The 15981-nt window shown below is 41.8% G+C and overlaps 1 protein-coding gene across 4 annotated transcripts in view; it reads left to right on the forward strand.

Moving 5' to 3' along the window:
- TAOK3 (TAO kinase 3) overlaps window positions 1–15981 on the forward strand; it is a 249497-nt gene that overhangs the window by 218513 nt on the left and 15003 nt on the right. For all 4 annotated transcript variants that reach the window (XM_017887864.1, XM_017887867.1, XM_017887865.1 and 1 more), the window contains 2 exons: window positions 497–625; window positions 5318–5521. In XM_017887864.1, the coding sequence (XP_017743353.1) occupies window positions 497–625; window positions 5318–5521 (333 nt within the window). The remainder of the gene's footprint in view (window positions 1–496; window positions 626–5317; window positions 5522–15981) is intronic.

Below are 15981 nucleotides of genomic sequence, written 5' to 3' on the forward strand. Positions count from 1 at the left end.
TTTTTGAGACAGAGTTCTGCTCTTGTTGCCCAGGCTGGAGTACAGTGGTGCGATCTCAGCTCACCACAACCTCCGCCTCCCAGGTTCAAGCAAATCTCCTGCCTCAGCCTCCCAGGTAGCTGGGATTTCAGGCATGCACGACCATGCCCGGCTAATTTTGTATTTTTAGTAGAGACCAGGTTTCACCATGTTGGTCAGGCTGGTCTTGAACTCCCTACCTCAGGTGATCTGCCTGCTTCAACCTCCCAAAGTGCTGGGATTATAGGCATGAGCCACCGTGCCCGCCCCAGAATGTATTTTTCAATGGTGAAAATTTCTGTTTTGTTTTTTGTTTGTTTGTTTAAGATACAAAAAATTCAGAAAACAATTATCTTTTATTATTTGTTCAAAAATGTCACTTTATTAGCACTTATAGACTCTCTTATTGCATTGGAGTATATAAACCACTGAATTCTGTGTAAAGAACAGATTCATCTTACATTTGTTATTTTATCAGGCAAAGGTAGCTGCAGCAGATGAGAAGAAGTTCCAGCAACAGATCTTGGCCCAGCAGAAGAAAGATTTGACAACTTTCTTAGAAAGTCAGAAGAAGCAGTATAAGATTTGTAAGGAAAAAATAAAAGAGGTAAGGATACCAATGTTTGTTCTCACCAAGTTGCCATTAGAATGGTTGGAACGTAACATTCACTCATACTGCATTGTGATCAATATTCTAGTCCAGCGAGTCTCAAACTTTACGTTAGAATAACCTAAAATGCTGGCTGGGCACAGTGACTCACACCTGTAATCCCAGCACTTTGGGAGGCCGAGGCGGGCAGATCACCTGAGATCAGGAGTTGGAGACCAGCCTGGCCAACATGGTGAAACCTCGTCTCTACTAAAAATACAAAAATTAACTAGGCATGGTGGCGCGCACTTGTAATCCCAGCAACTCAGGAGGCTGAGGCAGGAGAATCATCTGAACCCAAGAGGCAGAGGTTGCAGTGAGCTGAGACCACGCCACTGCACTCCAGCCTGGGAGGCAACAGCCAAACTCTGTCTGAAAAAACAAAAAAATTGGCCAGGCGCGGTGGCTCAAGCCTGTAATCCCAGCACTTTGGGGGGCCAAGACGGGCGGATCACGAGGTCAGGAGATCGAGACCATCCGGGCTAACAAGGGGAAACCCCGTCTCTACTAAAAATACAAAAAACTAGCCAGGCGAGGTGGCGGGCACCTGTAGTCCCAGCTACTCGGGAGGCTGAGGCAGGAGAATGGTGTAAACCCAGGAGGCGGAGCTTGCAGTGAGCTGAGATCCGGCCACTGTACTCCAGCCTGGGTGACAGAGCGAGACTCCGTCTCAAAAAAAAAACAACAACAACAACAACAAAAAATTACCTAAAATGCTATTAAAACAGATTGCTAACCCACCCCAGATTTTCAGATTTTAAAATCTATCTGTAAATCTTCTGGGGTAGAGTTTGAAAATGTGTGTTTCTAACAAGTTCCCAGATGACGCTGCTGCTGCTGCTTCAGGGACCACATTTCAAAAACCATTGATAGAACTCTAAACCATTCTTGTCTTCTTCCTGTGTATTTTCCACACATCAGTCAAAGTGATCTTTTCAAACCATAAATCTGGTCATTCTACTGCATAGTTTTGAAATCCATTGTCTTCTCTTTGCTTTTAGGACAAGTCAAAATCCTAGAAGTCCCTACACAGTCTTTTCCTAGCCTACTCGTTCAGTGGCATCTCACACTAATGCTGCCCCCACCCTCAACCCACTCTTCGCTGCACCAGCCACCATAGTCACCTTTCAGTTCCTCAAATTTATCATATCAAGCTCCACCCTTCCCCAAGGTCTTTCCACATACTGTTTCTTCCGCCAAGATGTTCTCCCTACCCCCAAGCCCTCCCTGACCACAATTCTGCTCGGTTAATTCCTACTTCTTCTCTTCGTATGACATGGGATCGGTTATTAGAATCTTAACTTAAATATCACTTCCCTAGGGAAGCCTCTTCTAACTGCCTCAACCAAGACAGATGTCTCTGGTTTCCTAACACTAGAGCTTTTAATTATACATTTGTTTAATGATTATTTGAGCTACTTACTCTACTAACTGGTCAGCATCATAAGAGCACATACCATGTTTTTGTTTGCTCACAACTGTATCCCTGTGTCCTGTACATGTCAATATTTGATAAATGAATGATTGATTCTGGAATATTTGGTTGAAGACCACTAGTGGACTTAAGAAGTTCTTGAAGAACTGCACTTTGATCTGAAAGCTCAAATTTCTTCAGTTCTCCTTTTACCAGTACTTACAGGTGAATCGTCTGCAGCTCCATGGACTTTTCTTCTCATAAACCTTAGTATTTCTAATTTGTAGACTTACTAAGTGTATTAAGGTTTAATAAAATTCAATATGGGGCATTGTTTTAGTATATATAAAATCATGTGTTTGAGCTCATGTTCTTTTTTTTTTCTTTTGAGACGGAGTTTCACTGTTGTTACCCAAGCTGGAGTGCAATGTCACAATCTCAGCTCACTGCAGCCTCCGCCTCCCGGGTTCAAGAGACTTTCCTGCCTCAGCCTCCCAAGTAGCCGGGATTACAGGAGTACGCCACCATGCCCGGCTAATTTTTTGTATTCTTAGTAGAAACAGGGTTTCACCATATTAGCCAGGCTGGTCTTGAATTTCTGACCTCAGGTGATCCACCCACCTCAGCCTCCCAAAGTGCTGAGATTACAGGCGTGAGCCACCCCGCCTGGCCTGAGCTCATATTCTGATTTGTAGGTTAGCAGTAGAGGACTTAGCAAGGTTCTCCTCCAATTCTTTTTTACTTAGGAAGTGAAACCAAGGACGATGGGGTGGGCCTAGGGGTTTTTTGCCCTGCCCAGGTAAGCCACTGGTAATTGTTAGACCTAATAGAAAATTGTATTTGATTTACACTGGCTGAATGGGTAGAATCTCTGACACCATAAAGTCTAGAAAACCTGGGTGTAGAGAGAATAGTCTAACTCAGAAGGTTCACATTCTTTCCATTTACTCTGAGTTATTGGCTTGAGCTTAGTTTTTATATCATAATAGGATGTTGCTGGATCAGAGATAGCCTAAGAAATTTTGAGATTTTTCTCCACTCTAAATACCTTCCTTGGCTGGGCACAGTGGCTCATGCCTGTAATCCCAGCACAGAATGATAGATGGTCCAGAACTAATTTATTCTTGCTTTTATTTTTTTTATTTTTTATTTTTTTTTGAGATGGAGTCTTGCTCTCTCACCCAGGCTGGAGTGCAGTGGCACGGTTTCGGCTCACTGCAAGCTCTGCCTCCCGGGTTCACACCATTCTCCTGCCTCAGCCTCCTGAGTAGCTAGGACTACAGGTGCCCACCACTATGTCCGGCTAATTTTTTTGTATTTTCAGTAGAGACGGGGTTTCACCGTGTTAGCCAGGATGGTCTCGATCTCCCGACCTCGTGATCCACCCTCCTCAGCCAGAGTGCTGGGATTACAGGCATGAGCCACTACGCCTGGCCTATTCTTGATTTTGGAGTAAATTTTTGTGATTATATTTGAATCGGGGTCTGCAGGCTAGTGGTTAATGGCAGACCAAGTAGTGACATCACGGCATGAAGAGATGAATGACCCAGCCTTCCTCTTGTGATCCCAGCTTACTCCAGCTTACTCTGAAAACAACACTTTCTCTTGTCGATTCTAAGATTTCACTTACAGCTTCACTGGAACAGAATAGTTGAAAATTGATTTATAGAGACTTCTTGGCTAAGAGATAAAATAGTCTATGATATCTGCATCACAAAACATTAAGTAAAATAGGTGTTAGCAATTGAAGGAGATTTTAGCTGAGTGAGTAGCTAATCAAATGAAGAAAGAAGAGTAGACTGTACTATTTTTTTTTTTTTTTTTTTTGAGACAGAGTCTCACTCTGTCACACAGGCTGGAGTGCAGTGGCACAATCTCTGCTCACTGCAAGCTCCGCCTCCTGGATTCACGCCATTCTCCTGCCTCAGCCTCCCGAGTAGCTGGGACTACAGGCGCCCGCCACCTCGCCCGGCTAGTTTTTTGTATTTTTTAGTGGAGACGGGGTTTCACCGTGTTAGCCAGGATGGTCTCGATCTCCTGACCTTGTGATCTGCCCACCTCGGCCTCCCAAAGTGCTGGGATTACAGGCTTGAGCCACCGCACCCGGCCGACTGTACTTTCTTAACAAGTAGTCTTTTTCTTTTCACCATCGTTTAATGTCTTAACTATCTGATTCACTGCTTTGTTTCCTTTGCTCAGATATTCTGGAAAAATTGTGAGTTTTGTCCTTTTGAAAATATAGATGGTTTATTTACTCTGTAATCCCAAGTGAAGAATGCTTTGTCCTAAAATTCAAACTAGTGACATTTGCATAGTCACCTCTTCTCTTTGGAATCTGTCTACTTCTCTCAGTCTTGTCACTACTTCCTTTGTCCAAGCTATTATCATCTCTCTTGCCTGGACCTTTCCAGCAGCCTCCCAACTATCTTCATATGTTCTTGCCTCCTTCATTCTCTTCTCCCCATGGCAGCCAGAGTAATCATTTTGAAATGCATCTCATTATGACACTCTCACATACATGAAATCCATTTCTCCTATACTAAAGATCAGTGTCCTTATATTGGCCTGTAAAGCCTCAATGGTCCCACCTACCTGGTCAGACTCATCTCATGTTACATTACACCAGCCACTCTGACCTTCTTTCAACCCTTGATGGCACCATGTTTCCTCCCCCACCCCTAGGGCTTTACACATGCTGGTTGCTCTACTGAGAGTATTCTTCCCTCTCCTTTTCCACTGGTTAACTCCTACTAATTTTTCTTAGTTGTTACCAAGATTAAATCTTGTCTATTAAATTCTTATAGGACCCAGTACATCCTCTTCAAAGCAGTGATCACAGTAATTTTTAGTTCATTTCTGCGGTTCTTTAATTTTTGATTCTATAATGTAAAGACACATGGTGGCAAATATGATGGCCTTTTACTCACCTTTGTATCGTGTATCTTGCACACTGCCTGTCACATGATAGGAGCTTATTAAGTTTGTGTTGAGTGAATGAGTGAACAAATAATTTCTGAGAGTGAGAAGCCAAAGATACGGAAACTCACAAGTGTCCCTCTCACTTAATACTCAATTAAAGGGCAAATAAAAAAAAAATGGGGGAAGGATATACAACACCAAGTTTTTCTGTGCTTACATTTGCATTGGCTTTCCAAATAACTTAATCTTCAGTTGCAGTAAGCTGTTACAGTCCCTTTCATTTAGTGAGACCGGCTCGGTTTTGTCTTTTCTTTTAGGAAATGAATGAGGACCATAGCACACCCAAGAAAGAGAAGCAAGAGCGGATCTCCAAACATAAAGAGAACTTGCAGCACACGCAGGCTGAAGAGGAAGCCCACCTTCTCACTCAACAGAGACTGTACTACGACAAAAATTGTCGTTTCTTCAAGCGGAAAATAATGATCAAGCGGCACGAGGTGGAGCAGCAGAACATTCGGGAGGTATTTATTACGCTCATAACTATTGTCACTGACATAGGAGACAATAAGCTATGTGAGGCTTGTGACCACGTCTGCCTGGTCCATTCCTATATCCCTAGCCTTTATAGCCTTTAGCACAGTGGCTAACACAGAGTAGGTATACAAAAAAAGTCAGGGAATGATAAAGGAAGCCCCCTCACAGAACAAAGAATCAACTCCATCTAAATACATGTAATAGAATTTTATTGAACTCCCGTTATAAGCCATATCACACAATGAAGAATCAAAAGAAGTAGAATCGAGAATTTTTGTTTTCAGCCTGCTTGTCAAGGACTTGTGTTTTTGTGACTCCACATAAAGCATTTAAGTGACATTATGATGCTCTATAACTAAGTTTATTTATTCAGTCATCCAGCACTCTCAGAGTGAGTGCTAGACACCAGGGATACCAAGCAGCTGTACTCCCTGCCTTCAAATGGCTGCGAGTCTAAGAGCAATAAAAACATGTAACAGACTAATTATAATACAATATGTTAGGTAACATGTTAGACATAGAAATAAAGTATCATTGGCATACAATCATGAGAGGGCTTAGAGGACTCTGCTATTAATAAAAAGATGAGTGTGACCAGAGTTCTGTGTATATGGAGTGGAGGGCAGAACAATATTAGTTGGAAGCAGAATGTAGAGACCCTTGTTTAAGGCAAGGCATTTCACTTTTAGCCTGAAGGCAGTGGCTATCAGAGATTTCTAAGCAGGGTAATGACATGATGAGGCATTTCTTTATTTTGAAGACTTAGTATATCAGCCGGGCATGGTGGCTCACACCTGTAATCCCAGCACTTTGGGAGGCCAAGGCAGAAGGATCACTTGAGGTCAGGAGTTTGAAACCAACCTGGCCAACATGGTGAAACCCCATCTCTATTAAAAATATAAAAATTAGCTGGGCGTGATAGTGCACACCTATAATCCCAGCTACTTAGGAGGCAAGGCAGGAGAATCACTTGAGCCCAGGAGGCACAAGTTACAGTGAGCCAGGATCATGCCACTGCACTCCAGCCTGGGTAATAAACTGAGACTTACCTCAAAAAAAAAAAGGAATTAGTGCTTCAGTATGAGAGAGAGGTGGAAGTCATGAAAAGCAAAGTGCAGTGAGGTCAACCAGGATGCTCTTTCTCCAGTTGTAACCTGGAAGAGGCTGTGGGGATAGAGACAATTAGATCTGAGTGACATTTCTTACTCAGAACTGATAGTTAATCCTGACCAAATAGATACGGGAATTTCAGAAGAGGAAGTCAAAAGTGACTTCCAAGTTTCTACTTTGGGAGGTTGGAGGGATATGCTGGCGTTCACTGAGATGAGGAATACAGAATACTGTGTTCAACAGAAAATCATTGTGACCTGGAGTAAGCAGAGAAAACTTTATAAATGATCTAGCACAGTGATAACAATATCAAAATCCGAGAAAAGCCCAGTGCTGGCCTACATGAGGGAAACGAGCACTTCCGGCACAGTTAATACAAAAGTGAATTGATAGAATCTTGTTAGAGAACTGCATTGAAATGAGAAGGAAAAGGAGTGAAGCAGACTAAAATGTATTGAACACATGTAGGCCAGGCTCGGGCTCTTTATGCATGCTCTCTTATTAGAAGAGGGAGAGCTGTGAGCTGCTGAACATTTTTTTTGGAGACAGAGTCTCGCTCTGTTGCCCAGACTGGAGTACAGTGGCGCAGTCTCAGCTCACTGCAACCTCAGCCTCCCAGGTTCAAGCGGTCCTCCCACTTCAGCCCCCCCAGGTAGCTTGGATTACAGGCACACACCACCAAGCCCGGTTAATTTTTATATTTTTAGTAGAGATGGGTTTTTACCATGTTGCCCAGGCTGGTCTCAAACTCCTGAGCTCAAGTGACCTGCCTGCCTCAGCCTCCCAAAGTGTGGGGATTACAGGCATGAGCCACCGCATCCAGCCTGCTGAACATTTTTGAGAAGGGCAGTGATATGGGGGGAGGAAAATTGTACTTTAAAGAGATTAGCCCAGGTTGACAGTAATACCCAGAATGATTTGAACATGAATTCTCAGTGGGGGTGATAACACCCCCAGTGGGTGAAAGTGAATTCTTGTTGGGGTGGGGTGACTTAGATATTATTACAGTTTCAAAGGACCACAGTGCATAAACAGATACACAGTCTACCTGTGGTATTAATATTTCAGTGATGGGGATGATTAAGGGAGAAAAAGCCTAAAAAGTCTCCTTATAGGGGCAATAATGAAAAAAAAACAAGATTTTTTGCTTGCTTGAGAAGCACAAGATTAGAGAGAAAAGACTAGAAGCAGGAAATAGGGTATGGACAAGGCTGGTGGTAGTAGCTGTCAGAGCAGTAGATTCGAAACGCAACTTGAAGTTTAAAGTAAACAGGACTTGACATATACTAAGATATGAGAAAAAAAGATGAAGACAGAATCAAAATTATTTCTAGGGCTTAACACTAGGGAAAATGAAGATGTGGTAGAAACAGAGAAGAGATTAGAGAGAGGTTTTGGTAAGAAGCTGATTCAGGCCGGGCATGCTGGCTCATACCTATAATCCCAGCACTTTGGAAGACTGAGGCAGGCGGATCACTTGAGGTCAGGAGTTCGAGACCAGCCTGGCCAACATGGTGAAACCCCATCTCTACTAAAATACAAAATTAGCCAGGCATGGTGGCGGGTGCCTGTAATCCCAGCTACTTGGGAGGCTGAGGTGGGAGGATGGTTTGAACCCAGGAGGCAGAGTTTGCAGTAAGCTGAGATCATGTCATTCCATTCCAGCCTGGGCGACAGAATGAGACTTTAAAAAAAAAGGGGGGGGGGGGGGGTGAGGGGTGGGCATGGCGGCTCACGCCTATAATCCCAGCACTTTGGGAGGCCAAGGTGGGTGGATCATCTGAGGTCAGGAGTTCAAGACCAGCCTGGCCAACATGGTGAAACCCCGTCTCTACTAAAAATACAAAAATTAGCCGATGTAGTGGTGGGTGCCTGTAATCCCAGCTACTTGGGAGGCTGAGGAGGGAGAATTGCTTGAACCTGGGAGGCAGAGGTTGCAGTGAGCCAAGATTGCACCGTTGCACTCCAAATGGGCAACAAGAATGAAATTCAATCTCAAAAAATATATAAATAAATTAAAAAATAAAGAAGCTGATTCAGTACTGCACATTTTGCATTTATCAGAAGTCAAAAACTCAAAATGAAAAAGGCTAATGGCCAGTTGGAAATAAGTCATTTGGGAGTCTTTTCATGTAGCATTTATTGTTATTCTAATAATAGATATTTGGAGGAAGTCTGAGGCTAAGAGGACAATTCGTGTCAATAAAAGTTACAGNGTCTCTACTAAAATACAAAATTAGCCGATGTAGTGGTGGGTGCCTGTAATCCCAGCTACTTGGGAGGCTGAGGAGGGAGAATTGCTTGAACCTGGGAGGCAGAGGTTGCAGTGAGCCAAGATTGCACCGTTGCACTCCAAATGGGCAACAAGAATGAAATTCAATCTCAAAAAATATATAAATAAATTAAAAAATAAAGAAGCTGATTCAGTACTGCACATTTTGCATTTATCAGAAGTCAAAACTCAAAATGAAAAGGCTAATGGCCAGTTGGAAATAAGTCATTTGGGAGTCTTTTCATGTAGCATTTATTGTTATTCTAATAATAGATATTTGGAGGAAGTCTGAGGCTAAGAGGACAATTCGTGTCAATAAAAGTTACAGAAGATAATTACTCCCCAAAAATGATAGAAACTATATTGGTGACTTCATTAGTATAAGGTTCTAGCCAGTTGAGCAAAGAATAACTCTGTGAGAGTATTTTTCGTAAAAGTCTAGATTTTCCTTTGTTTAGTCTTATTCCAGAGCCCACCTTCATGAAAATGTTCAAAGCTTTTTTATTTACAAAAGTAACTCAAGAACATTGAAAATAAACAAAAACAGAAAAACATAAAGCTAAGTAGTAAAAGTTCTTTTTTTTTTGAGACGGAGTCTCTCTGTGTCGCCCAGGCTGGAGTGCAGTGGCCGGATCTCAGCTCACTGCAAGCTCTGCCTTCTGAGTTTATGCCATTCTCCTGCCTCAGCCTCCCGAGTAGCTGGGACTACAGGCGCCCGCCACCTCGCCCGGCTAGTTTTTTGTATTTTTTAGTAGAGATGGGGTTTCACCGTGTTAGCCAGGATGGTCTTGATCTCCTGACCTCGTGATCTGCCCATCTCGGCCTCCCAAAGTGCTGGGATTACAGGCTTGAGCCACCGTGCCTGGCCTGAAAGTTCTTTTTAACAGCTTTATTGAAATATCAATATATAAAAATTGTATGTATTTAAGGTATACAACTTGATGTTTTGATATATGTATATACTGTGAAATAATCACATGAAAGCTAACATATCTGTTACCTCCACATAGTTACATTTGTGTGCATGTGTGCATAGGGATGGGTAGGGAGATTTAGTTTAGGAATTGTCCTCTTAGCAAATTACAAGCATGCAATACAACATTGTTAACTGTCGTCACCATGCAGTGAGTGCATTAGAGCCCCAGTAATTATTCATCTTGCATAACTGAAACTTTCTACCATTTGACCAGCATCAGCCCATTTTCACCTTTTCGATAATCCCATTCCACCCAATCTCTACCCTCAGCCTCCATTAATTTGGCATATATATTTCTAGATTTTTTAATATACATATGTACAGCTGTATTATATATGACTATAAAAAATGAGATTACTTTTGTATCAGTAGGGTTATTTGATTTGCAAGCAATAGAGATAAACTCTGGCTGACTTAAGCCTGGAAAGGAATTTATTGGAAGGAAATGAGGTAGGTACAGAGCTGAAGAACCCAGCTGGAAAACATGAAGAGCCATGCTGGTGAAGCAACTTCCATGACAGAGAGAGCAAGAGCTCATGTGCCGTTTTCCAGGCACTGCCATTTGGATGTACCTCCTCCGACCACTTTTTGTCTTTGTATCATTTCTGTTCAAGATTAAAATTCCTAGGAGAGATAGAACTTGATTGGGTCATGTGCCTATACTTACTCAACACTCTCTCTGATTCCAGATAAGGGGGAGTCATTTTGCAAAAAAAGGAAAAAAAAAAAAAAGAGCCTATAAAGAGAAGCAGGAAAATGGATGCTGAGTTTACAAAAGTAACAGATGTCCACTCTACTGTTTTGTAACTCTTCTTTCCATTTACCTTCTAGCACATACAGCTCTGCTTCATTCTTTTTCATCTGATAGTATTTTGTTATATGGCCTCAATACCATTTATTTAATGAGACGCTTCTCAGTGGACATTTTGTTTAAGTTTTACAGTATTATTAATAATATAAGAACATTTTTGTACATAGATATTTTTACATGTAAACAAGTATTTTGGGGATATATTTTCAGAAGTGGAATTCCTGGGTCAAAGAATGCATACATCGAGCCCGGTGCTGTGGCTCACGCCTGTGATCGCAGCACTTTGGGAGGCCAAGGCAAGCAGATGACGAGGTCAGGAGATCGAAACCATCCTGGCCAACATGGAGAAATCCCGTCTCTACTAAAATACAAAAAATTAGCCAGGTGTGGTGGCGCATGCCTATAATCCCAGCCACTTGGGAGACTGAGGCAGGGGAATTGTTTGAACCCGGGAGGTGGGGGTTGCAGTGAGCTGAGATCACGCCACTGCACTCCAGCCTGGTGACAGAGCAAGACCCTGTCTCAAAAAAAAAAAAAAAAAAGAATGGGTACATCTACATTTTTAAAATAAATATCGCCAAATTGCCCCCTAAAGGAGTTTATACTCCCACCAACAAAGCATAAGAATGCCCGGTTTCCTATGTCTTTGCCTGAAGGATTGAATATTAGCAATCCTTTTAATTAGTAAAAACACTTAAGAGGATCACTGAAACTGGGTTGAGCCTCTTTCTCTATCACCAACACATACAGACACTCAGCATTTTCTGACCAGTGTTGAAACTAAGAACTGAAACTAAGACGGCATTAAATAGCATCTCTATTTAAAAGTTAGAATTCTCGTTTTTACTCAACCTCAGTGAGCCTGAGCATAAAAATTTGGCATGAGTGAAATCAGCTGCTTTTAAAGAAGTCAATACTACTTCCATTGGAAGTTAGAACGCTTGGAACACACTGGACATTGACTCAGGGAAAGGAAACTGCATGTCTCTTCCTTCCTGCACTCCCTCCAGGGCCTATACGTATGTGTATGTATATGTGTGTACATATGTACACATATGTACACATATACTTTCTACCATTTGACCAGCATCAGCCCATTTTCACCTTTTCGATAATCCCATTCCACCCAATCTCTACCCTCAGTCTCCATTAATTTGGCATATATATTTCTAGATTTTTTAATATACATATGTACAGCTGTATTATATATGACTATAAAAAATGAGATTACTTTTGTATCAGTAGGGTTATCAGATGAAAAAGAATGAAGCAGAGCTGTATGTGCTAGAAGGTAAATGGAAAGAAGAGTTACAAAACAGTAGAGTGGACATCTGTTACTTTTTGTAAACTCAGCATCCATTTTTCCTGCTTCTCTTTATAGGCTATATACATATGTACATATGTACACACATATACATACATTGAGTACATGGGTGGGCAGAATGACCTGTACCATTAAAATTGGTTTTTTAATTTTTGCTCAGCTTATTTTGTTAAGTTCGTATAAGCTGAAGGTACACATGATGTGGCTCTAGTATGTATATTGTGTCATTTGTACAAATAAATTAACCATTGTATCATGTCTAGCTAGAGCAGAATTCTTCAAAATATTATATCACAGACTGAAAAAGTATAAAACAGGAAAGTATGCATTTATTAGAACATTTCTTCTTTTTATTTATTTATTTTTTTTTTATTTTTTTTTTTGAGACGGAGTTTGGCTCTTGTTGCCCAGGCTGGAGTGCAGTGGCGCGATCTCAGCTCACTACAACCTCCGCCTCCCGAGTTCAAGCAATTCTCCTGCCTCAGCCTCCCAAGTAGCTGGGACTACAGGCATGTGCCACCACACCTGGCTAATTTTGTATTTTTAGTAGAGACAGGGTTTCACCATGTTGGCCAGGCTGATCTCGAACTCTTGACCTCAGCTGATCCACCTGCCTCGGCCTCCCTAAGTGCTAGGATTATAGGCGTGAGCCACCGTGCCTGGCCTCATTTATTGGAACATTTCTAATGGAAAATACTGAGAAGCTAAATACCTGAGTTTTAGCCTTAGTTCTCTTTATAGATGTTGTATCACTTTATGTTAGTCCTTCAATTTCCAAATGCTTACTAACACATATAAACGGGGGAAATCCTTACAGTCTTACCACCTCATAGGGTGGCAATTTGGATTGAATGAGATGTATGGAATAACTTTTAAAAATGGAAAGCGCATTATACATTATTATGTAGGCACAGCACTGGCCTCATAATAAGGTGAATAATTTTTCCCCCATGTCTCAAATATTAAAGGTAGCTTACCATCTTACACCTCAGCAACTCAGATGTACAAATTAAAGGTAAAGGCAACAACTTGTAACAGAAAAGCCATTTCAGTATCATGTTTCTCTTACTCTTCTAATAGTTTATAAAAACTAGATTTAAGATATATGCCACATATTGACTTCTGAATGGAGAAAAATAATGACATTTATGTATTCTGAAACACTTTCCTATGGTCTTTCATTTTATCTTTACAATTACAATAGTTCACAATGCGTACTGCTATCATTATTTTACACCTGAAATATAGATTAAGAGACTTGCCCCAAGCCATACATGAGACTTATAGAGGAGCTGAAACTGACTCGTGCCCTTAGCACTTTTCCATTGATTCTCAAACTTTCATATATATCAGAATTAGCTGCGTAGCTTGTTATACAGACCAGTCGCTTATAACACAGGTAATTCAGATGTAGGTATTCTGTGGACAATATCGTGAAGCATTTCATTAAGCATGAAGAGAAGCACTTGATTTCTTCTGAAGGTGTTTGCTTGCTTTGTGTCAAGAACCCATGAGTTTCAGGGCTCTTAGTAACTCAGACTCAGTTTGCATTTCTCAATTTAGGAAAGTGTGGGATGAATAAATGCCCGGTATTGGTACTCCTGGACCCCAATTAAAACCCTCATTTGAAGGGCTTTCCTTGGCCTGGGAGAGCTTTCATCTGTGGGAAGGGCTCTCTGTCCTTTGGTGCCACCTAGGGGTCAGTTACTGATTTGTAAAAAAGAAATTTGATGGTCTAAGAGCAAAAATAAAGGAAAACACAGGAGGAGATGAGAGAGATAACTCTAGGGGCTTATTTTTTATTCCTTAAAACAAATTTAAATTGTATTTATACTTTGGGTTTATTCTCCTTATAAGGTCCCTAAGGGGGTGTACATGTTCACTGTTGTATCCCTAGTTCCTACAACAGTGCCCAGCACATAGTAGGTGCTCAGTAACTACTTGTTGAATGAATAAGTGAATGATTAGTGAATATGCTCTAGTACTAGATGCTGTGCTATTAAAAGGATTTCTCTTCAAATCAGTAGGGAGCCCAAGTGTACAAGATATTTCCAACCACGCCAGTATACAAATGTTATCAATATATTTATTAAAATAAATAATTTGCATTTTCTCCCATAGTGGATGCCATCAGAGAAGAGAGCACTCTATTGTTCTAATTTAAAGTACAGCTGAAGCTGGGGCATGGTGGCTTACGCTTGTAGTCCCAGCATTTTGAGAGGCTGAGACAGGTGGATCACCTGTGGTCAGGAGTTTGAGACCAGCCTGGCCAACATGGTGAAACCCCGTCTATACTAAAAATACAAAAATTATCCAGCCGTGGCGGTGGGTGCCTGTAATCCCAGCTATTCGGGAGGCTGAGGCAGGACAATTGCTTGAACCCTGGAGGCGGAGGTTGCAGTGAGCCAAGATCACACCATTGAACTCCAGCCTGGGCAACAAAGTAGAAACTCCGTCTCAAAAATTTAATAGATAAAAATAAAGTACAGCTCAAAAGCGTTCACCTTTCCCTGACCTTCTTAATAGTAATACCGCTAGGTTGAGCACAGTGGCTCACGCCTGTAATCCTAACACTTTGGGAGGCCAAGGCAGGCAGATCACCTGAGGTCAGGAGTTCGAGACCAGCCTGACCAGCATGGAGAAACTCTGTCTCTACTGAAAATACAAAAGTTAGCCAGGCGTGGTGGCATGTGCCTGTAGTCCCAGCTACTCTGGAGGCTGAGGCAGGAGAACTGCTTGAACCTAGGAGGCAGAGGTTGTGGTGAGCCGAAGTCACACCATTGCGCTCCAGCCTGGGGGACAAGAGCGAAATTCTGTCTCAAAAAAAAAAAGTAATACACCCTTTTCAGAAATCTTACAGCATAAAATCTTTTATAGCATTCATCACTTATCCAACCTCACTCACTCTCTTTTTTTTTTTAATTTGCACGTAAAACTTATTTCCTGGCTAAGCATGGTGGGGTGGCTCATGCCTATAATCCCAGCATTTTGGGAGGTTGAGATGGGAGGATCGCTTGAGTCCAGGAGTTCGAGACCAACCTAGGCAACATAGTGAGACCCCATCTCTACCCGCCCCCCCCAAAAAAAAGGTATGTCCCTGTATTAATTAAGATTTTTTTGTTTGCATGTTAACTGAAATTTATTTGAGCTAGCTTAAGCCAAAACCAGGGAAATTACTATAGAAATATGGGAATGTCTTATAAAATCAAATAGCAGTAATACAGCTGGACCTACTGGAGGGCTCAGAAGCAGTAAGCAACTTAGGCATCAGTATATTCCCTGCACTTCTCTCTTTTTCATTTCTTCTTGGTCTGAAGCCCAGCTTTCTCTAATCCTCAGCCCTCATAGCAGCAGATGACTACCATATATGCGGTTTTTATATGCCTCAATTCCAGCCACACATAGAGATTAACTGGTTCTGAATATCAATTTCAAATTCCGAGTAGAGAAAATAAATTGACCCAGGTTGGGCCTTGTATCTAAATCTGATTCAGTGAGCTTTGAGCAGAGCATATACTTCATTAAATGTTTAGCGCACTTCCCTATTGGAGTGTCAGTTGAGGACAGAAGTCATGGTTTAATAAATATTTTTATGTATTGAGAGCACATTGTTCAGATCTTCATATATAGTGCTATTTAAGAAATATTCTTCAGGCCGGGTGCGGTGGCTCAAGCCTGTAATCCCAGCACTTTGGGAGGCCGAGACGGGCGGATCACGAGGTCAGGAGATCGAGACCATCCTGGCTAATACGGTGAAACCCTGTCTCTACTTAAAAATACAAAAAAAACTAGCCGGGCGACGAGGCGGGCGCCTGTAGTCCCAGCTACTCGGGAGGAGGCTGAGGCAGGAGAATGGCGTAAACCCATGAGGCGGAGCTTGCAGTGAGCCACTGCACTCCAGCCTGGGTGGCAGAGTGAGACTCCGTCTCAAAAAAAATAAAAAATATTCTTCAA

This window comes from Rhinopithecus bieti, unplaced genomic scaffold (assembly GCF_001698545.2).
Source record: "Rhinopithecus bieti isolate Rb0 unplaced genomic scaffold, ASM169854v2 scaffold_17010, whole genome shotgun sequence".
Taxonomy (NCBI): Eukaryota; Metazoa; Chordata; class Mammalia; order Primates; family Cercopithecidae; genus Rhinopithecus; species Rhinopithecus bieti.